The sequence below is a fragment of the Hydra vulgaris genome, chromosome 12, assembly GCF_038396675.1.
Source record: "Hydra vulgaris chromosome 12, alternate assembly HydraT2T_AEP".
NCBI classification, from domain to species: domain Eukaryota; kingdom Metazoa; phylum Cnidaria; class Hydrozoa; order Anthoathecata; family Hydridae; genus Hydra; species Hydra vulgaris.
Genome location: NC_088931.1, coordinates 24,170,150 through 24,197,500, shown reverse-complemented (window position 1 = coordinate 24,197,500; position 27,351 = coordinate 24,170,150). Strand labels below are relative to the sequence as shown.

At 28.6% G+C, this 27,351-nt stretch overlaps 1 protein-coding gene and 1 long non-coding RNA gene across 2 annotated transcripts in view; one reads left to right on the top strand and one right to left on the bottom strand.

Annotated features, from left to right (window-relative positions):
- LOC100208174 (CDGSH iron-sulfur domain-containing protein 1) overlaps nt 1-4,245 on the top strand; it is a 9,447-nt gene extending 5,202 nt beyond the window's left edge. The window contains exon 3 of the mRNA XM_065812640.1: nt 4,081-4,245. Within this exon, the coding sequence (XP_065668712.1) occupies nt 4,081-4,164 (84 nt within the window). The 3' untranslated portion in view covers nt 4,165-4,245. The remainder of the gene's footprint in view (nt 1-4,080) is intronic.
- Nucleotides 4,246-8,565: 4,320 nt separating this feature from the next.
- On the bottom strand, nt 8,566-24,645 carry LOC136088601 (uncharacterized). Its single transcript, XR_010642313.1, has 3 exons — nt 24,550-24,645; nt 8,812-8,922; nt 8,566-8,687 (listed from the first exon to the last, which is right to left on the bottom strand). It is a non-coding gene; the product is annotated as an uncharacterized LOC136088601 (long non-coding RNA).
- Between the last annotated feature and the right edge of the window lie 2,706 nt (nt 24,646-27,351).

The following is a 27,351-nucleotide window of genomic DNA, read 5'->3' as shown; positions in this document are numbered from 1 at the left end:
TTTATTGTTTAGAACAAGCAGCTGATTTTTAATCTGATCTTTCTTCTGTAACAGCCTAAGGCTTGCAGTGGCTTATGGATTTAAATTCTGGACTTTAAATCCACAATTTTTGTTAGACAACAAAACTTATTTATTTACTGCAAAAAAATAATGAAATATTTTTTGCATTCCTATTTTGACAAATAACAACCCTCTTACTCTCAGACAAAGTCTAAAAGGGCATTGTTAATGTAATTAGACCCGCTTTGTCTGCCATGCTTGAGCCACTCTCTCATTTTTGTAAGGTTGCATTTCTTTTTTTTTTTCTACAAATACTATCATGGTCTATCATCTCTTTTACGATAAAGCAAAAGTCATTCTTGCCTGGCTTCTTTTTCATTAAGTTACATCCTTTCACTATATTTGTCCCTTCATGCTATAAAAGCTTTTATTATTCCAGTTTTTTTCCTTGCACATCAAAAAAACTTTATATCTCTTACCCATCTTCATTTTTTCCTTTTTTATACAACCTACAGCTTTTTAAGTCCTCAGTTAACCGTTTCCTAGTATTTTAACTATTCCCAAGTATTCTCTATTTTAAAGTAACTCATAGCTTAATAGTGATTGTCTTGTTGGAAGTAAAATATAGTTTTAAAGTATATAAATGTATGCCAGTATTTGATAAATGGTAAATGTAAGTATAAAATAATATATAAAACTATTATAAATTTTTTTTAGCCCCAGCTACCAACCCCTGCTAAATCTTTTAATTTTGCTGGGGATGGGGCCAGGTTTGCAAAAAGTCTCATTTTTGCCGGGGATCTGGCCCGCAGTGCTGGTCACTTCCTGTATAGAAGAGGTTTGCCAATACAAGTTTGAAGTAAATGAATGATATTTTTCCAGCCAGTGTTTACATTGGTTCCATAACAAACAGCACTTTGTAAAGTCACAAAAGAATTTTAATCATTTAAAACTGAAATGATTTTCTTCGCAACATCAACTGCTTTCCCACAACAACATCTACTTTGATCACACTGGACAAGTGTGATCAAAGTAGATGCTGTTGGGATATGAGCAGATAACATAATGATATTTGATGAAAGTAACTCAGCTAACTTTACCATCGTCTTGTTCCACTAACCTTAAGATTTTGTCTATATGGCCATCAAAACTGATTCCAATGATTTATGTGGCCAATTCTGCATGTTCTTCAACATCTTTTTGTCGCCTCAGGTTTCTTTGTCTTCTTAATTTTGCTGGATCTAATATGTATTGTAATAATTCAAAGGATATATCTTTCAAGCAAGTGTTAACAATTTTGCATGCATCTTGGGTAACTCCTGTTCGTTCCATTATTTGACATAGTTCTTTATACTGAAATACATTGCAATATTTGGAATCATGTCCACTATGTGAGTTGTCTTATGAATCCTTAGCTTTGTCATATTCCTCATTATCATCACAACAACTGCTTTCTTTATCGCTCTCTCAGGAAAGAGTTATTGTCGATGACAAAGCTTGGCATGTTTCTGCTTTTTTTTTTCCACTGAATTTCCCGTTTTTTTACAAATTTTCTGCTTTTAGAGTTGTTCTGTTTCCTCTTGGTCAATCTGGCCAATGTACATTTTACAATTACTCTTTTGATCAAGCCAAAACTTAAAAGGAACTTTAATGGAATAATGGCAGTTTGACCAGTCCTTGATGCCACAATTAACACATTTGCTAAGATGTTCAATAAAGTATTTGTTAAATACTTTATTGAATGAACCAAGTTGGCACTGAAATGTAGATGAATTTCTTTATTCATCAACATATTTCCTCAAACATTTTGTATCAGTAACTAATTTATCCAAACTTTTCAGAATGCTGTTGTATGAAATCGTTGGCAAGCCCACCTTCGACCATATGTTTACCAAACCATCAGCTACTATCTTATTTACGTCTCTGATGGTTCTTCAGAGGCTAAGGATTGTGAGAAAGTCTTTCTCTGTCTGATTTATAAACAATGCTTAAAGACTTCTGCTTTTGTTGGCAATTGACTTTCTGGAAGTTTACAAGATTGGCTAAAAACTGAGTGTTCTGTTTCACTTCTGGTTTTGATAAACTTTTTCTTGAAGTTCAATATGCGATCTAAAAAAAATAAGAATAAAAAATCATTCAAAATCCACATTTACAATAAATAAATAAAAACATGTTGTATTGTGAACGTAAATATCAAGTGACCACAAATCAGTACACAAACATTCAAACAATTCTACAATGCGTTAAACTTTAACATTAACAATCAAAACATATTTAAAGTATGCATATTTCAATATTAATATTGCAATATGGGTTCAGAATGCTTACAATATTGTGAGTGTTGCCTTATCGCAATTATATTATTGAAAACCAACTATCTGATAGTTATTGATTCTATCACTTTTTTTACATAAAATCTTATATTCAAATTAAATCTTCCATGACAATTCTTTAACTACAATAGTTTTCATTAAAATAACCCTTAAAAGTAATCATAAAAGAATGCTTGATTTTTAACACACTTCTTTACATGACATCTAATATGTACGATTATAATTCACCAATCTGAGACAATAGAACAGTGATTGATAAAGTAAAAATGCAGTTAGAAATAGGGTCAATGTCAAATATAAGTATAGTTAATTAAATAAAATTTGAAATATTCCATTTGAATTATTGGCGAATTCGAACTACGTAGAAAAACATTACTTAAAAAGTTTAAACGAAAGTTGCCCCCCTAAGATGTTGAAGGAAGCTCGAATTTTCATTGTTTTCTTATTAATATCATATTATGGCAACTTTTTGTAGTAGTGACAATAAATTAAAAAAATATGACCTACCCTATTATATATAGCCTAAAGCAAGAATTAGATATCATTTGAAGAAGAGTTTCAAACGAAGTTTGCAACAATCTTATTAAATCGATAATTTACAATAGTTTAAATGTTTTTTTTTATTGCATTGTTTTTTATATATCACAGTTTTCTATTGATATTTTTTGTAATTATGTTTAATGACATATTTATGTACAGTTTTATATTTTAGTATATCATCCAAGATGCAAGATTTGTTTAAAAAAGATTTTTCTCACAAATAAATAAAAATAATTGTTCAATATCTTCTTTAGTTTCAATTTTATGGTACTTTAAATATGCTTTAAGCAACAAAATTTTAATGCACCTATTTTTCTTGAAAGCACTGTACATAATATGTATAATATACATATTTATATAGGAGTTATTGTATAAACATATAGTATATATATGTGTGTGTGTGCGTGTGTGTGTGTATGTGTGTGTGTGTGTGTGTGTGTGTCTGTATGTATATATATATATATATGTATATATATATATATATATGTATATATATATATATATATATGTATATATATATATGTATATATATATATATGTATATATATATATATGTATATATATATATATATATATATATATATATATATATATATATATATATATATATATATATATATATATATATATATATATATATATATACACACACACACACACACACACATATACGCTATAGCTCTGGCTACCAAACACTTCTAATACTGTTATATGCCCAGGACGGTAAAAGAATCTATTTTTTGCCAGGACCTTACTATCTGTTATTGAAACTTACTATCTGGAAAAAAAGATCAGCTTGGTCATTTAAAAAGTCATGAGTAATTATAAATAAACTTATTTAGTTTTTCACTAAATAATACAGGAAAGAACTGGGGGCTACAAGAGAAAATAAAAAACTTAAAAATGAGTTATTACGAGTTTTATAAAATTTCTAAGATATATTATCAATATTTAAATTTGAAATTGTATAGTATTTGAAATTTCTAATGTAACACAAAAAAAACGATGTTACTAAAAACATTGTTCAAAATTTTTGTTTCTCAATTGTTATTAGTTAAACAAAATATGCTTGTTGTCATGGCAATATTATTTATATAGTTATTTTTTTGGCGCATAAAAGTTTATTTTAGTATTAATTCGTATTAGTTTATTTTATTATGTGGTAGTCTTGAATTTAATTTCAATTTTTAAAACATTTTTATTTTAGTTTCCATATTGTGACGGCACACACAATGCACATAACAAGTTATCTGGTGATAATGTTGGTCCTGTTTTATTAAACAAGAAATAACAATTTAAACTCAAAAAACATTTTAAATTCTTTTAAAAGCAATTATAACATCATCTTATTATAACAATTCATTATTACTGAGTACTTTGTTTTACTATAGTCACAAATATGGTATGTTGGCTATCATTTAAAGATTTAATAAAAATTATCCAAAAAACTTAAAGTGTATTTTTTATAGTATAAAAAATAAGTTATTTGATTTGCAAAATTTACTTGTATTGCATGCATGCATATATGTATATATATATATATATATATATATATATATATATATATATATATATATATATATATATATATATATATATATATATATATATATATATATGTATGCATGTATGTATGTAAGTATGTATGTATTCTTTCGAGATTTCACGAAACTTCAGAAATAAATTACGTTATGGTTATCTTAAAAAAAGAAAATAATTGCTTGCGCATTACTCCATATTTAAAATTAAAAAGTTAATTTCTTGTTTTAAGCTAAACTTCATAATGATAAAAATATTAGAGCATATCGTCGGTATACAAGGAAAATGCAAGTCCATTTTTAGCAATATGGAGTTATTTATATCACTGTTTAGTATTTTAAATTCTCCATCGTTTGATATACCACACAAATTTTATAAATCAATTATTAATGAGTTATTAAGATTTTTTATTCCAACTATTACACAAAAACTTATTATTTTAACTAATACGCAAAAACTTATTTATTCATTATCTCAAAATTATGTTTTTGGACTTTGTGCATTTCCCTTGTATACCGACGATATCTTAATTTGAACAAAGATAAAAATAAAAACTTAAAACAAGATTCTTTCTTAAAGATTTTTTTAGGCTCATTAGTTCTTGTTTTAATAAATTTTTTTTCTCACCTTTCTTACTTTCTAACCCTCTTATTATAAATAAGAAATTTTAATCTTGTTTCTAGATGAACTTTAGAAATTTATTTCATGAAAATTCGTCGCCTTGGTATGACAAGGTTCTAAGTGATCCGCGAGTAGTTTTGAGTAAATCAATGTTGAAAATTGTTGTTCCTACCATCAAAATTTATCAAAATTCATCGATAATATTTTTTGCTCATGATAACATAAGCATTTGCTATAAGTATCACTATTTTTTATTAAAAAATGTTTCACTCTTCATAGAAAAATGAATACCCCAAAATGCAGTTAGAACTTTGTCATAGTCAAATAATCATACTCTCGCTATGACAACTAACTGTTGTTGTAACGGCAGTTAAAAACATGTTGGTTACTTTAAATTTTGTGACTGAAACAATAATATAATAAAAAGCCAATTTTCCTAAAAATATTATTTCAGTCACAAAACAATGTTAAAACATTTTCTACACTCATTTATACTCTTTATGTACTACATTTTATTGGCACATTTTAAAACCATTACATTAAGTACAACCCTTAAAAGTTTTTCATAGTATCTGTTTATTTTATAGGTGAAGAACAACTCGATAGTAATCTCTGTCTTCGAGAATCATAAACGGAAATGCAGCTTTAATATCTTTTTTTTCAAGTCTGCAAGTTCCTTTGTACAATTTTGAATTTTTGGTTTTTGATTCAAAATAGTGAAAGTTGATGGACTTGTTGCTGCATTCTTTCTGTTAGGTTTTTTATTGAACTTAACATTTGCACAGTTCATAGGTTCATCGCCGTCATGGCTAGATTTAAAATGTATAATTTGAGATGTTTGAATAAATTTTAGCACAGCAACATCAGAAAAAGGAACTAACTTGTAATTAAACAGCTTCGCTGTTACGGAATAATCCTTGAAGTCATGTGGTTTTATTTGAATGATACGATAAGGATTTTTTCTGTTAACTTATTTCAACATCCTTATCAATACAATTGGACTATAAAAATCAGTTTTCCTCATGAGCTTTTCAATTTTACTATGGACATGATCCATCTCCTGGACGCATGAATGACCTGGAAGGGAAAATTTCATAGTGATTGAGTTGATGTTAGGATTGTCTCTTAGAAAATGTAACACAGCAGTTTATAATACACTGTTCCGATTTTGAGGAACGCAGGAGTCAGACCAAGTAATTAAGTCACTTGCGTCGTTTTCCTCTTCCACACCACTCAAAGTTTTGCAAAAGGCACTCGCAAGATAATTGCCGCTTCTCCCCGCCATTGATTCAGTCTATAATGCACAATACACTTTTTTGTTTGTTGAAAAATAAGCTGTCAAATTATACACGCTTAGCTTTCTCAGATAAAAAAGGAAACTAATTTCTGTATGCGGAGTCAAAATAACATTTTGAAGGTCGAAAAGTAAAACCGGGACATTTTTATCCTTTTTTTCTTCAGCACGTATATCTCTCATTAAAAAAAAAAAATTAATGTCTTTCAAAGTCTTCTCTCAATTTTTCAGACATTATCAGTGTTTTCAGCAACTTTAAACTTCTCACAAAGGTCACATCTATCCTTTTTGGGAATATGAAAACCAAGATTAAATTCGGTGAAGAAAATTGGTACTTACACAACAAAAATGTGACTCAATTGTTGGAAAAGATTTATTGTGATCCCTAGCTGAGTTGGCATCACTGTGCGGTGTACGTTTGCCTTTCATAATTTTACCTCGTAGATCTTGTGCAGGAGTATTTGTTTTAACACCTTTGGTGTTGTGGCTGTGTAAACTGGCTTTTGCTAAATTGATAGTGTAGTTAGGTAGAATGTTTTGCTAACACGGACTTTTTCGCCTTTTACATAAAAAAAAATTTTTTTGAAATTAATTATTTTTCAGCGTGGTCATCAGTTTCTTTATTTGCAGTATCACTATCATTGTTTTCCTCATAGTTTTTTTTGGTCTAACAGTGGTTGTGCGATCAGTCGAAGTAATTAAGAAATACCTCTTTTCAGTAGCTGAATTTAAGGCATAAAATGATAAAAAAAAATATCGTTTTGCTCATTTTCTGATATTTTCTTAGCACATTTTTACTTACAGTTTCCCGGACAGTTTTTTTGTTTGTTTGAATGATCTTATTCGGTTCTAAAGACCGACAAAGTCATCTTTTTAAGACTCGAATTTAAAGGAAAGACGAATTTAGATCATATGCGTACGCCAAATTTAACTGAAAGACGAATTTAGGGCGTACATGCAGTCCGAATTTAACTGGAAGCCGAATTTGCATTTTAAAAACACATTTAATTGAAAGAAAATTTTTTTAAGAACTTTTATAAATTTAATGAAAAAAAATTTTTTAACCACTCCGCCGCAGCTGCTATACAATCATTTTTTATAAACTAAAATTATATTATTTTTTAGCTTGTAATTAAACATAATTCAAAACATGACGAAGAACACGTGAAGCAAAGTAATTTTTAGTTCATTAAAAAAATATTCGCATACAAAAAACAGTTTGCGTCGAAATAAAAAATCTAAAAATTCAGTAATAATGAGAACTTAATTTATGAAATCTTTACAACTTCTAATGTTTTTGAACGAACATGAACAAAGGAACAGTAACACCGTTCATTTAAAAATTTCGAATGTCAATTTTATAAAGGAAAAAAGATCGTTAAAAATATTAAGTTAAATATTTATCTGTTTTTTACAATTAGGATTTTTTGAAAGCGGTAAATAAGAATTAATAAGTGATGAATAGACTTTGTGCCTGAAAAAAACTTTTCGAGTATTGCCTCAAATTTATTTCTAACATGTTTTTTCTTTCTTTTTTTACTCAACTTATGTTTCTAAGGCCGAGTGGGCCACTTTAGTCGAAAAGCTATTTATTCGATTGGTTACCAACCCTCTCTAAACTCTTTAACTCCGAAACACTTTTCAACCTTGAACGAACAAGTCCGATGCGCGCAGAAACTGGTTGATATACATAAAACATGTAATATATTTTATCTCTTCTTCTTTATAAACTGAAAAAATGTTAATAGCTTTCAAATTTAACTGAATGTTAAATGAAATTTTGAAATTGTTGCCGAATTAAACTAAAAGCCAAATTTATATTTCAGCTTCAGCACCCAAGTTTACTTTCAGTAAACTTCGTAACCCAAATTTTAACAAATATTCGCCGGTCCTTATTCGGTACTTGTTTTCCTTTTCAACTTGTATAAATTTTTACCAGCTTGGTATGCCTTTTTTTTTATTACATCCCCAGGTTTTAGGTTCAGATATTCGTTTTCGGAATTTTTTCTTTAACGTTTGTTGAACTTGATCCCTAGAAGAGTATTATTTCTTAGTAGATAATATCTCTAGTACATTATTATATACTAATTGAACCATTCTTAAATGATTAAAAATGGTTCACTTTGTATATAATAGTAGAGTTTAATGTCAAAATCACTTTTTAGATGTAAAAACAAACATAAATAGAAAAAAAACATTTCATAAAAAAAATTTACAAAAATTTTTAAGATTTATTTCATGTCTATCTCAGAAAATTTTTCAGTCTGCGCTAAATAAACATTGGCATTGTTTCCAGAAGCTTCGTTTACAACATTCCGTTATCTTGTGCACTTCTAGTTAAATAAAAACACCTCTTCTTCCTGTTTAAACATATTCAAAAGTAAAAATCTTTTTAAAAACTTTTTTAAAGCTTATAAATTTAGCTATTTTAATATGTAAATGCATGACCAAAGTCACACAAAAAAGTGATATTAGGTTACTAACCGTGTACATAACTGTCTTCGCCGCTTTCACTGGTTGGAGCTACAAATTCGTCACTATCATAACTGCTTCCGATATCAAATACTACTCCTTCCATTTTCATTTGATATTTTACTTAAAACGAAAATTAATACTTTTTAAATTGTTTTTTTTATTACTTTCAAACTTTCAAAAAAAACTTTCAGAAAATTTTTTTTTCAAATTATTTTTTAAGTCTTTTTTTTTAACTACTTGGTTTTTATTATTGCTACAAAAACCTTTTTTACAAGTTGTTTAAATTTAATATTACTGTTATATTTGATTTAACAAGTTAAAATAAGATACATTGTAACATCAACGTTCCAAAGTGCACATATATCGACTTGCCGTTGTAGATAAGTGAAGAAAGACCTTTTTTTGGGTAGGCACTGCAAAATATAGTTAGATCGACTTTCCGTAAGGGAATGACACGGCAAATTGTACTTATATTGACTGCGGTAAGTTTGTAAATTTATAAATGCAAAAACATCATTATTTTAAAATTAAAAAAAAAAGTTTACATGATAAATCCCTTTTTATTTTAAATTATAATAGTTATTTCTGCGCTAATCGAAACCAGTATTTTGTTTCGCAATGTTACAGGTGTCAATTTAAGTAAAGCTACAAAACGAAATAAAAAAGATTTTTTTTAAAAAAAAGTCAAATAATAGCTTTAACGGTATTTTATTCTACATCGATGACAAATTAGAGCACTCTATGTTGATTTTCAGACTTATTTTTATATGATTTTTGATGGGCATAAAATTCTCTATGATAATAATTAATGAATAAAAACCAGCAAGAAAATATGCAGTTAAAACCTTGTCAATCTAAATATCAGCAAACTAAAGTTGCAGATAGAACTTTGGCACATTAGCAGTTTGCTTGTTTTACGCTATATCGCTGTAAATTTCAGATTATTTTGTTTGTCATGATTTAAATAGTCTAATAAGATAACAAAGTCAATTTTGGCAAAAATGTCAGTTAGAACCTTGTCAAACCAACGCGACGAATTGTCTTGAAACAAGAAAATAATTACTTCTGTATTATTTCGTATTAAAAATAAGAAATTTATTTCTTGCCTAAAGATTAATTTCATTAAGATAAAAATATGAGAACGAAAAAAAGCGGCAAAAATAGAATCTTGAATAAAGATGTTTTCTAAATTATTTTGTAAGCGTATTAGCTCTTGTTTTAAGGTTTATTTTTCTTATTTCAAAAAAAAACAAAAAATCTGAAAAAATTTTCCTCATAAGGCCCACAATTTTGCTGTGTATTTTTAGAGAAAATCTGCAACTTTTCTGATGAGAACACTTTTTATGTTGGTGAAAAATATACACATCAAATTTCATTCATGGTTTTTTTCAGAATCCAAAAACATGCAAGACATCCAAAAACATGTACTGCATGTTTTTGGATTCTGAAAAAAATTTAACGTTTTACCAGGATTAGAAAGTAAAAGACATCCTTATTTTGGTAGCCGAGAATTACGAATTAAAAATAAATTGTGCTAAATAAATAACCTAAGTAAAATAAATCATAAATATGATAAAAGACATTTTCTTTATCTCTATCTCATAATTTGACAGATATTTAACTAAATTTATAAAAAAAAAAAAAACTGAAAACTGAATTTGGATTGCTCCTGAGTCTAATGGTCAAGACCAAGTGTATTATTTGTTCATTTTTTAGCTTTGAATCTATTTGAAAACAGGTATAGCGTAAGACTGGTTTGGTACAGTTAATAAGGGTATCGAGGAACGGTAGAGCAATTATTTTTTTGTTATTATTATTTTTATTTTAGGTGCCCTAAGAAGTACTGACAGTCTTATCACAAAGCACCTCGGAAGAGCATTTGAAAGGGAGTTCAGGCCTCCTTACTTACCGTTGTTATAAAACTTGCCCAGAGGTGGCGTTGAACCACGGATCTCTAGGTTCTGACGCAACCGTGCTAGCCACTTCGCTTCAGCTACTTAAGTTAAGAGATTCATGGTTCAATGTCTGTTCTGACCATATTTGCGGCATCGGTAAGAAACTTAGCGTAACTTTCCAGGTTAAATATACCTCTGCAGTGCTCTGTGACAATACATATCTCCTAGGAGCACTCGACCACCATTAACCATTGTCGCTTTTTATTGTCTCTTTCTACGTCCGAAATTCTCAAAGTGATCCTTATCAGCGTTAACAAGGAGGAAACCGTAGGCAAGCAACAAATTTTTCTTGATTAACCTTCAATTGGGTTTTGATCCTTGTAACAATTGTTGCATAATTATTAGCTCAGGTGACCTAGCTAATCCCGCAAGTTGGTACAGAGCGTAACTCTGGTTTCAGTTGCACTTGTATTCACTTGGAGGAAAAATAAAATGTGAATAAGAATATTATTACTTAATCAGAAAACGTAAGATGCAGATAAGAAATTGTATTATGTAATTGAGATTTTGTAGATTGTTGAATGTTGTTAATTCAACACATCTAGTGTTGAATTAACAACATTCAACAATCATTTCATAGTATCATTAACAACATTCAAGTATCATTTCATAACAACAAAATGCAACCAAGTAAGTCGAAAGAAAACATTACGCATTATCTTAATCAAATGACCAAAATTTAAAGTCACGTTAGAAGTATAAATTGTATTCCGTTTGTGCGACCACCCATTGCGTATTGACTTAATGTTTAACTAAAAGTTAATATTTAACTTAACTTTGCAGTAATTTAAATGGGATTGGTTTAACTTTATTTAAATTTCATATTTTTTTATAAATAAATAATTGATGATTTATTTGTTATTTATTGTGTGGTTTGGTTTTCTAAAAAAAAACCCAAAGAAAAAAACCAATTTATTATCTGAATTCTCTTAAAAAAAGCCATTTCCAATCAACAACCGAACAGATTTTTCCGGTTACCGGTATCCGATATATCGCTACATATATACAGTCAAATATGTGACTTTTTTATTATACTATAGCTGGTGTGCGTACATGTGTTTGTTCGAGTATGTAAGCAAATTTTGATTGAGATTAAAATGCATTTCAAAAGTTTTTAATTATCAACAATTCAGACATCTTTTTTTTTTTTTTTTAACTATTTTAATTTAATCTATCATTATTAATTAATCATTTTTATCTATATTATTTTTATAAATTTTATATTATATTTATTGTTATCAGTTTGCAATATCTTTTTGAAACCTCTGCTATTTTAGTATGTGTTAGTGAACTTATATTTTCTTTTTACGTGCATTGCAAACTGATATGACCACGTTTTTTCAAGCTAATTGATTATTAGACTAATTCAAAGTTTGTTTAGACTTAAATAAATTGATTAGACAAATCCAAAGTTTTTTTTAAATCTTAATTTTTATGATAAATAAAAAGTTGCAAGATCATTTAATGCAGCAGCATTAAATAATCTTTCTTTGGCATCACTAAACATTAAATTTTTTTTTTAATGATTAAGGTGTTTCAAAAAGTCCTTACGGTCTTATCACAGAGCACCGCGGAGGAGCATTTAACTAGAAAGTTCACGCCTACTTCCTTACCAATGTCGCTTATCTGGCCAGAGCCAGATTTTATTGTTATTCTGCAAAACAAATCAGCTGGATTAAGTTCACAATATTAAACTATTTTCAAACATCCTTCGCTAAATGCATACCAGGAGCATGAAATGTAAAAGAATGTGAAGACGGTTTTTATTGTCTAAATAATTAAAAAATCTTTTTTAATTATTACTTTGAACCTCATCTTGTTTATTAGAAAACAATTTTAACTGCCACTAGTATTTTCAAAATTTTAGAGAGCTTTGAAAATAGTTGTGTAATATTTCATTGACTCTAGAGACTTAAACATTAAGCAGCAATTTTGTCAAGAGGTTGAAAATAGCAGTTTAACTCGGTCAGATTTTCCCCACACATTTAACAAGATATTGTCAAATGATTAACTGCGACTTGTTGTTTGAACCTAGAGCAATATACACTATATGGAACACATCAGGCAATAAATCCTAGGGATAGATCAGTTGAGTATACATTCAGCGGCTAATCACCAGCTAATCATCAACTGTCCCGCCAGGTATTAATCAAAAATAGAAATGATAGATGTCAAGTGAATGCTGTTGATATAAACATTTTCTTGCGTTGCTGCATCAAGATGATTGTTAATTACACAGGTCAACAAAAATAAAAATGTTATTCATTTGTAATAAAAACAAGTATTTTTTTTTTGTCAATAAATTTTAAGGAAAAATATTTATGTTTTCTAAAATCTCTATGAAAATACGCTTCTTTTGAGACCCAGGTTTACATACTTTTGAATAACTTTTTTTTCGACAATACCCTTTACCCTAAATACTTAAGATTTGAACCTAAATATCTTTACAACTTGATGTTATGGTAAAAAAAGAGTTGCATATTTGAAATCAAAATGAGAAATGCTATACAAAAAAAAAAATTGTTTGCTCGGCACCAGAAAAATTTTTTTTTTTTGTTGACCTGTGTTATAGCTCATTTAGATGTTTTGCCGACTTCACGAGCCTTTAGTTCCATAGTATTATATATATATATATATATATATATATATATATATATATATATATATATATATATATATATATATATATATATATATATATATATATATATATATATATATATATATATATATATATATATATATATATATATATATATATATATATATATATATACATATAGATATATATATATATACATATAGATATATATATATATATATACATATATATATATATATATATACATATATATATATATATATATATATATATATATATATATATATATATAATATATATATTTATATATATATATATATGTATATATATATATATATATATATATATATATATATATATATATATATATATATATATATATATATATATAAAACACTTAAATATTGTGCTATATTTTCTACTAGAAACGGAGTGTTTTTTTGTTGAAACATTACAAAAACACATGCTTTAAACTATTTCATCTGACATGATCTTATCATCTTCTGAAAATTGTAATTGACTGCCCTCCTTTCTTTGGATCAAATAATTTTTTAAGTTTGCAATCAACATTTTATTAGTATATATATATATATATATATATATATATATATATATATATATATATATATATATATATATATATATATTTATACATATATATACATATATATACATACATATATATATATATATATATATATATATATATATATATATATATATATATATATACATATATATATATGAAATATATATGAACCTTCTGAAAATTGTAATTGATTGCCCTCCTTTCTTTGGATCAAATAATTTTTTAAGTTCGCAATCAACATTTTATTAGTATTGTGTTTGACCTTTGTGTTCTTGCTTTTATTGTTCTGTGATTTCTATTGTTTTTTTTTGCAGCTTTAAGATTGCAAATAAGCTTTTAGTAATATAAATAGTTTTGAAAACTTTGCCATAAAACTTTTAACTTTTTTGTTTGTTTTGCTTGCTTTTTATTTTAGATTTTACAATTAACACGATATTTTGTAACGATGTTATTTAGAAGAGTTAGCTGAGAAGATACATGAGATGACCAACTCTTTTATTACTTTTTTGTAAAACTTAGTTGATCTCTTAAATTATGCAAATTTTGATAACTTTTCCTATGGATTTCGGGAGTTAGCTTTTTACTACTTATTGGAAATATAGAACTAACTTGTTTTAACAAAAATACAGCTGAAAAACAAGAAAGTTCGTCAATTGTATTACTTTTGTACTAAATTGTACTACTAGAGATAGACAGTAATGATTATGTTATTATCAGCTCGTGTGCATGGAACGCATGACTTGTTGTAAAAGTTAGCTAAATGGTAGATTTCTTTTTTTTTTTGACTGTTTTTTTTACTACACTTATAAGACCATTATTTCTTTGGCTTTTTGTGGGTGATAATTTGTGCAAGTGTTTAATTCTAAAATACTCATTGACTTTTTTGAGACATGATACTTTTAAAAGTAATAAAATTATTCAACTGCATGGTGGATAACTGCAAATAAAGTATATATAAATAAAAATAAATCTAAAGAAAAAGTATACAGTAAGAACCAGAAAAAAGCTTCTATAAGAAACAACTATGATCAACCAAAATTTTTACTATACCCAGCCAACATTGACATACGGGTACCGTACAGGGCCCATACGGGTCGTCAACTGGGTCCCACATGGGAAGGCCAACGGTATCCCGCCTGTCCTTGGCCGCGGTTTCCAAATGGGGCCCATATGGGTCCGCTGGGTATCCCGTATGGGTCTTAGTCAAATCCATACTTTAAAACCGTAAGGAACCTATTTGAGTTTGCAACTGGGACCCATATGGGAAACCCATCGGGAACCCAACGGGTTTTGGCCGTGGTTTTCCTCTAGGGTCCATATGGGTATGCCCGCCGGGTATCGGTATATGGAATGCTTTCACGGTATCTCGCGAATTAAAAGCTCATTTATCTAATACTGCTGATTTAAAATAAAAGACATTTATCTAATACTGCTGATTTAGGTGAGCAGTGTGACTTTTTACTGAAATAACCTGCTACCGGGTACTAATAATTTTAATTGATGAAACCTTAGTGTGAAATTCATTTCACACTAAGGTTTCATCAATTAAGACTCATCAGAAACCTGTGGAGTCCCATCAAATGTGGTATTCCCAAATGCTCATAAAATTAAAAAGTCTTTTAGAAAAAAAGTGGTGGTGTTGTCGGTCTTGCTTATTAAGTCTTACAGCAAAAAGTTTTTTCAAAAAAAAAAGTTAGTATTTTTCTTTTTTAAAAAACTTTCACACATGCACGAACACGTCATGGCATAGATTCATCATGCTATGACGTGCATCAAGATGATTGTTAATTATAGCTCATTTAGATGTTTTGCCGCTATTTCTCGTTGGCTTTTTATTTTATCTTTTAGTAGACCTACAATTTGCCATCGTACCTTGTTTGAAACAGCTTTTCTGCCCATTTTTGTCTTTTTACTTTACCAAATAAAAAAAGTTAGTATTTTTCTTTTTTAAAAAACTTTCACACATGCACGAACACGTCATGGCATAGATTCAACTAGTCGGATGCATAATTCTCTTGGAAATTTTTCCAATGCTTTTCTAACGCCTGCTGTAATTGTGCAACACTGGCTATGCTCTCTTTGACCAATCTCTTGTCTGTCCAAGCCCAAATGTTCTTGGTGGGATTGCGATCTGGAGAACGAGCTGGCCAAGGCATGACAGTAATGTTTTTCCAATCATGCCACTTTTTAACCAAGATTGCAGTGTGAGCCGTAGCGCAATCGTACTGAAAAATCCATAGTTATCGTCTTCCGTAAAAAAGCTCTGGCTGTTGGCAAATTTACTTTCGAGGGTCTCTTTGTAGTTGTACTGGTCTACCGTTATAGATGTTGTATGATCCTGTTCCTTTATGGGAGAAGCATCCCTATATTTCAACTGATCCTCCTCCGCCTTGTATCATTGGTACACAAAAACTCTTCGCTCTTTGGACTTTTCACCAGCCAGCCTCTTAATGATTAATCTTGAATTGCAATTTATCACCTCAAAATTGGATTCGCCGCTTAAAATGCCTTTAGCCCAGTCTTCTACAGACCAGTGAAGTCTTTCTCTACACCACTTTATTCTTTTTAGGCGATCTGAGTCACGCAAAAGTGGTTTTTGAGCAGTGACATAGCAATTTAAGCCTTTCTTATTTAGGCGTCTTTGTACAGTCCATCTACAAACATTAATGTTATCAGGCATATTTGCGAACCTTTCAGAAAGTTCGTGGTAAGAAATTTTAGGGTCTTGTCGAACTTTTCGATAGAGAAAACTTTGGTCTTTTGAAGTTAGCTTTAAAGGTCAACCAAGCCTTGGTAAATCTTTGACATCATTATGTAGCTCGTGGTTTTTCAACGTTGTTTGTACACATTTAAGCGAAACATTGCACATTTGAGCAATGTTTCGCTTAAATGTGTACAAAATGTGTCAAAAATGGAAATGATAGATTCAAGTGAATGCTGTTGATATAAATATTTTCTTGCGTTGCTGCATCAAGATGATTGTTAATTATAGCTCATTTAGATGTTTTGCCGCTATTTCTCGTTAGCTTTTTATTTTATCTTTTAGTAGACCTACAATTTGCCATCGTACCTTGTTTGAAACAGCTTTTCTGCCCATTTTTGTCTTTTTACTTTACCAAATAATTACCAACGCGTATAGCTCAAGATAAAAAAATGATAATTTTATTTTATTTTTGCAAGAACGTTTATATAGTTTGAAAGTAATCAACCAACAAATTTTAGATCGCTCGGATAACATTTTGTTGAGATATTTCAACTTAAGTCGTTTTTTTTTATTAGACTATACTTTTGCTACATTAGAAATACAGGTATTTCTAATGTAGCAAAAATATAGTCTTATTAAGCGTATTAAACGTCTTAATCGATTCTCTATCGAATGGTATAATTATATATCATTCGATAGAGAATCAAATAAGACATTTAATACGCTTTTGATCGCATTAATTAGTTGGTTTCAAAGATACTTTGTAAAAAAACAAAAATTTCACACAAACCAAGTAGTGGCTCTATATTTATGCAACCCACTGTGTTTATATATATATATATATATATATATATATATATATATATATATATATATATATATATATATATATGTATATTTATGCATATATATATGTATATATTATATATATATATATATATATATATATATATATATATATATATATATATATATATATATATGTATATTTATATATATATATATGTATATTTAGGCTCTATATTTATGCAACCTACTGTGTGTTTATATATATATATATATATATATATATATATGTATATTTATGCATATATATATGTATATATATATATATATATATATATATATATATATATATATATATATATATATATGTATATTTATATATATATATATGTATATTTAGGCTCTATATTTATGCAACCTACTGTGTGTTTATATATATATATATATATATATATATATATATATATATATATATATATATATATATATATATATATATATATATATATATATATATATATATATATATATATATATATTTATATATATATCAGGCAACCAAAAAAGTTCATGCGGTTTTGTAGATCCATAAATAAATACACATAAAAACAGTTTTTTTAAAGTTTATTCTAAAAAATAGTCTTCTTCAGCAAGAATAACTTTCTCCCATTGTGAAACAGGCTGGTATATTCCATTTTTATAAAAGTCTTGAGTTTGGTAGCTAAAAAATTGAATTAACTCATTTTCGTGATCTTTTCTATTTCAAAACTGTCGATTCCTCATATGATTATCCAGGGCCAAAAACAGGTGATGGTCGCTTGGCGCAACGTCTGGTGAATACGGAGGGTGAGGTAGAATCTTCCATTGTAAACATGCTAGAGTTTCCCGCGTGATTTTTGCGGTGTCCGGTCTGGCGTTGTCCTGGTGGAATAAAACACCTTTTCTGTTTGCCAAAGCTGCTTGTTTTTGGTGAAGAGAAACCGAAACTCTGTCCAATTGGGCTGAGTATATCTCAGCAGTAATGGTTTGTCCACTTGGTAGCAACTCATAGTAAACGATACCTGCTGTAGTTAGTAAAACCTTTTGTTGGTGAATGCTTGGTTTAGGAGTCATCGGTACTAGATTGTTACTGGCTTGCCAATGATATGTTCGTTTTTTGTTGCAGTACATAATCCATTTTTTGTCACACGTCAACATCCGGTCAAAAAATGGCACTAAATTGTGGCGGGAAAGCAATAAAGAACAAATGGTTAAGCGCTGTAGCTTGTTTCTTTCACTCAACTCATAAGGTACCCATTTGCTCAACTTCCAACGTTTTCCAAGTTGAAGCAAATGTAAACGAATAGTTTCATCACTCACATTAAATCTTAAGGCAAGGTCCTGACATGTTTGACTGGAGTCCTGCTCGATTGCCAGCTTGATATCCTCGTTGTTTACGATGGATGGTCTTTCAGATCTTGGTTCATCTTCAAGGTTTTCATTTCCAGAAGAAAATTTTTTTAACCACTTTTGATTCGTCCGTTCTGGTATGGTACCTTCCCCAAAAGCAGCGCATATCTTACGACAAGCTTCTGCAGCTTTGGTTCCAAGTTTCAACTCATTAAGTAAACAGGCGCGAATTATCGCATCTGACACAGCCATACTCCACTTAAGACTTTTAAATTTAAAACGCACTAATAAAACTTATGAAACACACTGATTGATTCTCCTTATAACAAGCTTATAATTTATATATATTTAAAATCATCCCCCCCCACCACCACCACCACAACGAGTTTTCTTAATACATTTCTTAGAAATAGGCAATTAGGAAAAACTTTTTTTGGTTGCCTGATATATATATATATATATATATATATATATATATATATATATATATATATATAATATATATATATATATATATATATATGTATATATATATATATATATATGTATATATATATATATATATATATATATATATATATATATATATATATATATATATATATATATATATATGTATATATATATATATATATATATGTATATATATATATATATATATATATATATATATATATATATATATATATATATATATATATATATATATATATATATATATATATATATATAAAACGACTATAAAGCTGCAAATTCCTCAAACATAACCTATTCGTCACAGGATCCCTCTGCTTTTTAAAACCTTTTTAACTTGACCTTTTTTTTTTGTAATTTTAAAACAATTATCAACCTTTATTAGCTGAAACAAAACATTCTAAACCTTGCTAATTTTAAATTGTAAACAGTGTTTCAATGCAATCCACAGTGGGCCAGTAGGTGGACAAAATGGGAAAAATTTTAGTTGTCTAATCTTGAAAACCTATTTAATTTTAGTATCTACATATATTAGGAGAAATCTATTGATAATTTATTTATATTAAATCCCTTAGTTACCAGGACTCTAAGCATTTGAATATTGAGATAAAATAAAAAAATTATAAATAAGTAATTAACGGTGACATCAACGTTGTGTTATATTTCAATTACATCTACGTTTTTGAAACAAAAAATTAGTACATGTTATTCTAGAGTATTTAGAGATAAGAAAAACCAATGTGTGAAATAAATTTGTCATAGCATGTTATCTCAGTTATACTTTGAAAATCACAGATTAAAAAAAAAAATTTCTTAAGAAACTTATTTTTTGCCACACAATAACTAATAATTACCACAATTTGCCATGTGTTGTCTTATATTTATTTGAGCTATATGATGCTTCAATCGAGTTTTAATTGATTGCTCGTCCCCTTAAATCCCCGTTCAGATTTTATGTATAACATGGTTGCTATGGTACTAAATTTTGCATAGCAACAACTCATTTTTACATTAACGTTGTTTTAACAGTATTTTACTTGCGCTAAATACACAATATTGGGGGTATGTATTAAAATGAGATTCAGAATTCTTATGAGGTTAACTTTTTTTGGTTACTATGGATACCTTTGCATAACATAGCAACAACATATTTTCGGTAGTTGTTAGTAATTTAATTACTAACACTGACAGTAATTTAATTACTTTTAATTTTAATTACTAACACTTGTAGTAACTTAATTACTAACAAGTATTAGTAGTCCAGGCGGAATATATATTATAACATTTTACTTTTAAATACAAAATACTTGTTACAATAGTTATTTAGATATGGTTTTGTTAAACTTAGACATTCATAATTTTCTCCAAAAAAACAATCTTAGTATTTCAAAACAAAATATTACTGAAGATATATTAAAATTTATTCAGCCAAAATTTGCTGATTTTAAAGACGTTGATTTTAGACATGCTGTTCAACGATTTGTTTACTTGTATAAAAAAAAGTGGAAATCTGCAAACTATACTGTGAAAAATTTTGAAAAGAAGTTTGTGAACTGGCTTAATGAATATTTAATTGTCAGAAAAAAAGACAATGAACCAACTGCAAGTAGACGTGGTCGAAAACCAGTTGCATTTGATAATAGTTCTAATAAAACTAAAAAACGGCGTGTATCTTGTTTAATTGAATCTCATTCATCCAATGAATTATTTTTTGCTGCTAATAAAAAATTTAGAGATGAATCTGTTGTTATTGCTGCCAAGAATGTTTTAAATATATCAAATACAGATAAAGCAACTAAATATTCAGCAGACGAAGCACTGGCTTTAATAATTGATGCAAGTCTGACAAAAGCTTCCTATCAATTAATTAGAAGCGGAGCCTTGGAGAAAGAATATAACATCTACCCCGCTTACAATGATGTCAGAGATGCAAAATTGAAATGTTATCCTGCAAACATAACAGTGGAGGACTATTCAGCTTCAGTTCCTTTAAAAGATTTAATGACTCATACTTTGCAAAGAATCTGTGCAGTTCAGGAACCTGTGCTAAGGCACTTGATATTGAACGACAAAGCAATAAAAACAATGACACTAACGTGTAAAGCTGGTTTTGATGGTGCTACTGGCCAAAGCATTTATAAACAAGTTTTATCAGAACCCTACATTAACAGAGATTTAAAGCGTGAAGAATCATTATTTATTACTTGTCTTGTCCCACTGGATTTGACTAGATTTAACAACAGCAACGAAAAGATGCCTACTTGGAGAAATCAAAAGTCGTCCTCCACAGCCTATTGTAGACCCATAAGATTTGCATACAAAATGGAATCCAAGGAATCTGTGATTGAAGAAGATCAGTACATTAAAAGTGAGATGAAAGCTTGGGTATGATTTTATTAGAGGTTTGCGGATCTTCTATTGAAGTGAATTGTATTATTGAACTTACAATGATTGATGGGAAGGTTCAAACAATATTATCTGAAAAAAATAACTCATACCAATGCTGTTCAGTGTGTGGTGTCTCTCCGAAAAATATGAATAGTCTTGATATCCTTAATATAGATTATACTAACAGAGAGTTCAAATATGGTCTTTCCAGTCTTCATGCATGGATTCGATTTTTTGAGATGTTATTGCACATTGCATATAAAAAAGAAACAAGAAAGTGGCAAGCAAGATCTAAAGAACACAAAGAAAAGGCATCTGTAGCTAAACAAAAGATTCAGACAGATTTTATGAACAAAATGGGACTTGTTGTTGATTTCCCTAAAAGTGGTGGTTCTGGAACAAGTAATGATGGCATTACCTCAAGGCGTGCTTTTGCAGCATATGAACAAACAGCTGAAATTCTGGGTATTGACCAAAATCTTATATTCAGATTTTACATTATCTTGGTAACGCTCTCTTCAGGATATGAAATAGACTGCTTAAAGTTCAAGGATTATTGTTTTGGCACTTTTAGACTATATGTGTCCCTTTATCCATGGTATTACATGGCTCAATCAGTTCACAAAGTATTGATACATGGACATGACATAATTAAAAGCTTTACATTACCCATCGGACTTATGTCAGAGGAAGCTCAAGAGGCTAGAAATAAAGACTTTAAATCTTATCGCGAAAATTTCAGCCGAAAAACATCCAGAAAAGCAACAAATACTGATCTTATCAATAGACTCCTAGTTTCCAGTGATCCTGTTATTTCATCATTGCGTAAATCAACATCACACCAAACAAATCATAAAGCATTTCCTTCAGATGTTTTACAATTACTTAAACAATCTTCAAACGATATTATTGTTTTATAATTTTTTGATGTAATTTAAAATTGATAACGTTTTCTTGCACTATTTTTTGCTTTTATTATTCCTAAAACATTATTTACCTAAATACTCAATTGTTATTCAATATAGGTGGGTCAAAAATGCGATAAGATATTCAAATATCAATTTACCACTTTGTAACTAAGGAAAGTATCCGGTAACTAAGCAATATAAGTATCCATAACAACTAAATTTAAAAAATTATCACTTTTGTAAGAAGTGTGATCTCATATTGGTACTCATGCCAAATTTAGTGAATATAGCACTTATAAAATATCTGCAGATAACAAAAGTAGGTTGTTGCTAAGCAAAATAAAGGTATCCATAGCAACGAAATAAAAAAATATTACCTTCATAAAAAGCGCAGACATCATATTAGTACTCATACTAATTTTAGTGAATATAGCTCTAATATTAAATTAGTTATGAATTTTGTCTAGTAAAAGTGCATTCTGGCCCACTGTGCAATGGTTACTGATCCCTAAAAATTAGGAAAACTTCTGTTTATATCCTTGTACGAGTTTATTTGAGCTACCCTTTGTTCTTTGAACAAGCTTTTTTAATTGATCTGAAAAAGTTTTGTATTTGAATGAGGGATATCTATCAAGTACCTAAAATTTAACTGTATCATTTCCTATATGTATTAAAGAATGGACATTGTAATCTAGTTGATCCTTACTGTAAAGTTCACCAAATAACTGCAAAAAATAAGTTAGTAACTGACAGGCAAAACCAACATTTTTTCAACAAAATAAAACATTATAAAATTAGAACTGCAACTGAAAGTAATAAAAAGTTGGAATAGATTTTTGGCTAAATCTTCCCCATTTAACAACTGGCCCAGTGTATACTAAAAAAGTCTAAGTTCAGTTGCTTTCCATTTTTTAATATCTAACTAAGACCTTGGTTTTCTAGAAAATTTTCTTGGAATGTAACGACATAACTGTAACAATCCGCCAGATAAAGTATTGACTGTAATTTGAGACAACTTACAACATTTAGGCCATTTAACCATAAGTTGATAAGTTTTTGCATACCCCAAAGCATACTAGATGCATAAAGCCTAAAGGAAACTTTGTCACCATGTCAAAATTTAATTCCATTTAACATACCGTTAAGATGTTTAGAATGCTTTTGATGACAAAAATCTGAATCAGTGCTTAAAATTGATGACATATGTGGGAGTATTATCTTGCCACACCACTCTCCTTTCTGATCACAACGGTTACATCAGTTATAACCATTGTGCCCCTAATACACTTAACAAATGCACTAGCTGGTGCATCGCATATGATAACAGCAAGATTGATTTCATACTCAATATTCAATAGATAAAACCATCTTTTGGAAAAATTTTGAACTCTACCAAAAATTATGTAGATAATCAAAAATGGAATTAGGTTTTTGAGCACCACTTTTTAAACAAATCTCTAAAAATCCAATTTGGGTCGCCCAAAATTGCGAGTCCTAGGCCTAGGATCTGACAGCGACATTTATAAACAGAAAAAACTTTTTGCAAATTTTATTTATAATTTTTTACATGTATGTTTAAATTTTGTCACTATTTTAGATTTTTATTTAATAATTTCCTACATGTTTTTTTAAAATAAAATATTCATGGAGTATTATTCTCTTTTACTATCAACTATCAAGCTGATTGAACTGACTTGATAAGCTTCAGCTTTAATTTGAAGCTAATGAGTTTAAAGCTAAAGCTGAAATATCAGCTGCAACCCCTAACTTACAGACAACATAGTTATTTGATGTATATACTTTATCATAATACATGTGTTTTTTTTCATTACATTTTTTTATAATATTTAATACTTAAGAAAATATTGACTTTTACGGATTTTTTTCTTTAGATAAAAATAATATTTTCTAACATTACTCTAATCATGGTAATAAACAAAGGTAATACTTACTCCAATCATTATATTTGTCCCCCAAAGTTCATGCAATTCTATCATACATAAGTCTTTCACTAATTCTAATAAATAAAAATTATTACCATTATTATTATAATTACATTTACTAACCATTTTTTGCATTTATATGTTAACACTTAATATTTATTTCTCACGGTGAGTAAACTTCGTTAACATCAGTCATTTTGCTTGCATAAAATATAAAAAAATCAATAGATTAGTGGATCTGTAGAAACGATTTAAAAGCTTTAAGTTCCCTAAATATAACCTAACCATCACAACATTCGCCTGTTTGCTTTTTTTAAATGTTTCTGACTAAACCAAGTTTTGATTCAACTGTCATCACTAGCAGAAACAAAACTTTATATTTTGATCATTTTAAAAATGCAAACAGTGTCTCAATGGAATAGTTACTTCATGTTTAATAGTTACTGGAACTATGTTAAACATATATGTTAAACTTTGTTTTTAAAAAATATAAAAAAATTTCTTTAATAATGGTAATAAATAAGATTTTAAAACAACGTCTTTTTAATGGAGTTTCACAGTGAAAAAACACATCGAAAAAAAAATTTCTCTTTAATTACAATGTAAATATAATGTATGCAAAAGATATAATGCATAAAAGTTAAATTTTTAAATTTATTTCAAGCACCATACGAATAGACCTTTTCGTAATTGAGCGGCAATTATGAATCACGTGACCTAATGTTTTTCTCGGGAGGGCAGAATTATAAACAAACTCGGCAAAACGCTTTATCTTTTTATTGTTTGTTTAATATCTAAAAATAGTTTATCTGGAAATATATAATAGAAAATTGCATTTTACCGTGCCACTTGAAAAATACGAAGATTTTTTGAATTTATCTGTTAAACAGCTTGTTAGTTTTTTAACTGTTCGTGGGCTAAGTATTACTGGACGTAAAGTCGACCTTGTTGCTAGAGCATTTTCTGCAATGGAATTAAATAAAGATGTTATAGAGACAGCAGAAGAATAGGAAAAAAAAACTTAAGCAATCTTATACTGACAAGCTAAAAGCTTTAGATCTAATTGACCCAAACTCTGTTTTAATGGAAAATAGAAAAGACTTAGTATCTGAGTGGCCTAGTATAACAATGGGAAATATTTTTTCATATATTCTTAATAAAAAATATTTTGATTCGGAATATATTGGCAAATATAAGGACCAAAAAGCATTTTTATTTTTCGATAGTGGTTTTGTAGGCCCAATAATGCACTTCAGGTTTAAAAAAGATGTTTTATTCGCATATTCTGAAGTTGTGGTTCGCAAAATATTCACAAAAAAAGAAAGCTTTGGATTGCCTTTTGTAATAATGATATTCTTTCTGCTTGGTGTTCGTGTATGGCTGGAGCTTTTGAAGTTTGTAATCATGGCATTGCCACCCTTTATAAAATGGAATATGCTAATAACAAAGGTTGGTGTAATCCAACATGCACAGAACAAGCTTGTGTCTGGAATAAGTCTTCTAGAAAAGATATAAAACCGTGCTTAATAACTGACCTAGTTGTTAGAAAAAAATTGCAAATAATGAAAAAAATGATAATAATAAGGAAAACACTAGGATGAAAGCATTGCAAGAATTCGATCCAAGAATCGAAAGTCATTGTGAATTTAATGAACATTCATTTAAAACTTTTTTAAACAACATTCATATATCTGAGCCTTCTGCTGTAATATTTAAATCAAAAATTAAAAAATCTGACGAAAATATTGTAAGTAATCCTGATCTTGAATAGCTATCATTTGAAATACTTTTAGACCATTCTAACGCTGATGAGTCAACATTAGGCAAAATATTATTAGAAAAAATGGTTTTAACACATGAAACAATTAAAAACGTGGAATATAACACAAGAGATCAAGCTAAAAGCAATACCTGGTTTCAAATGAGAAAGGGGAGGATAACTGCATCCAAACATCACAGAATATATACCAAAGTTAATACTCTTTCTAGAAATACAAGTTTTAAGAAGATTAAAACAACTCCTCTTATTGCTGAGATTTTATACCCTCATAAAAAAACATTTGTTACTGCTTCTATCAAATGGGGAATTGATCATGAGCAAGGTGCTATAAAAAAATTTTATGCAGAGCATGTATCAAATCACACTGATTTAAAAATTGAAAAAAGTGGTCTCTTTATTTTGTATGACAGACCTTACATTGCTTGCTCCCCAGATGGATTTATGGTATGCAAATGTCATGGTAGAATGTGTTTAGAAGTTAAATGTCCTTTTAAATTATTTAATAAAACAATCAAAGAAGGAGCAAGTGAATGTAATTTCTTTACAATAAAAAATGATCAAATAACATTAAATAAGTGTCATAAATATTACACACAGATTAATTCCCAAATGGCAATTACAAATTGCAAGTCAGCATATTTTATTGTTTGGACGCTTAAGGACTTATATGTTGAAGTAATCGAATTTGATCAAGAGCTCTGGGATACGATAAAAATAAATTTAGATATTTTTTTCAAAACATATGTTTCTCCAGCATTATTACTAATAAAACCTATAACATTCTGTGGAAAATGCGATAAACTTATACTCGAAGATCCAGAAATCAATGTTAAAGAATTTAATGAATTTAGCAGTATTCAATGTGAAGTATGTTGCGCGCTTGGTTTCACTGTTCATGTCAAAATTTAAAAAAAGAAGACTATGAGTTAATAGCAGATCTAGACTGGGTTTGTTGCATGTGCTCAATGTCTAGTTTATGTTTAGCTTAAATCTTCAATGGATATTTTATTAAGATTTTTAGATAAATATGT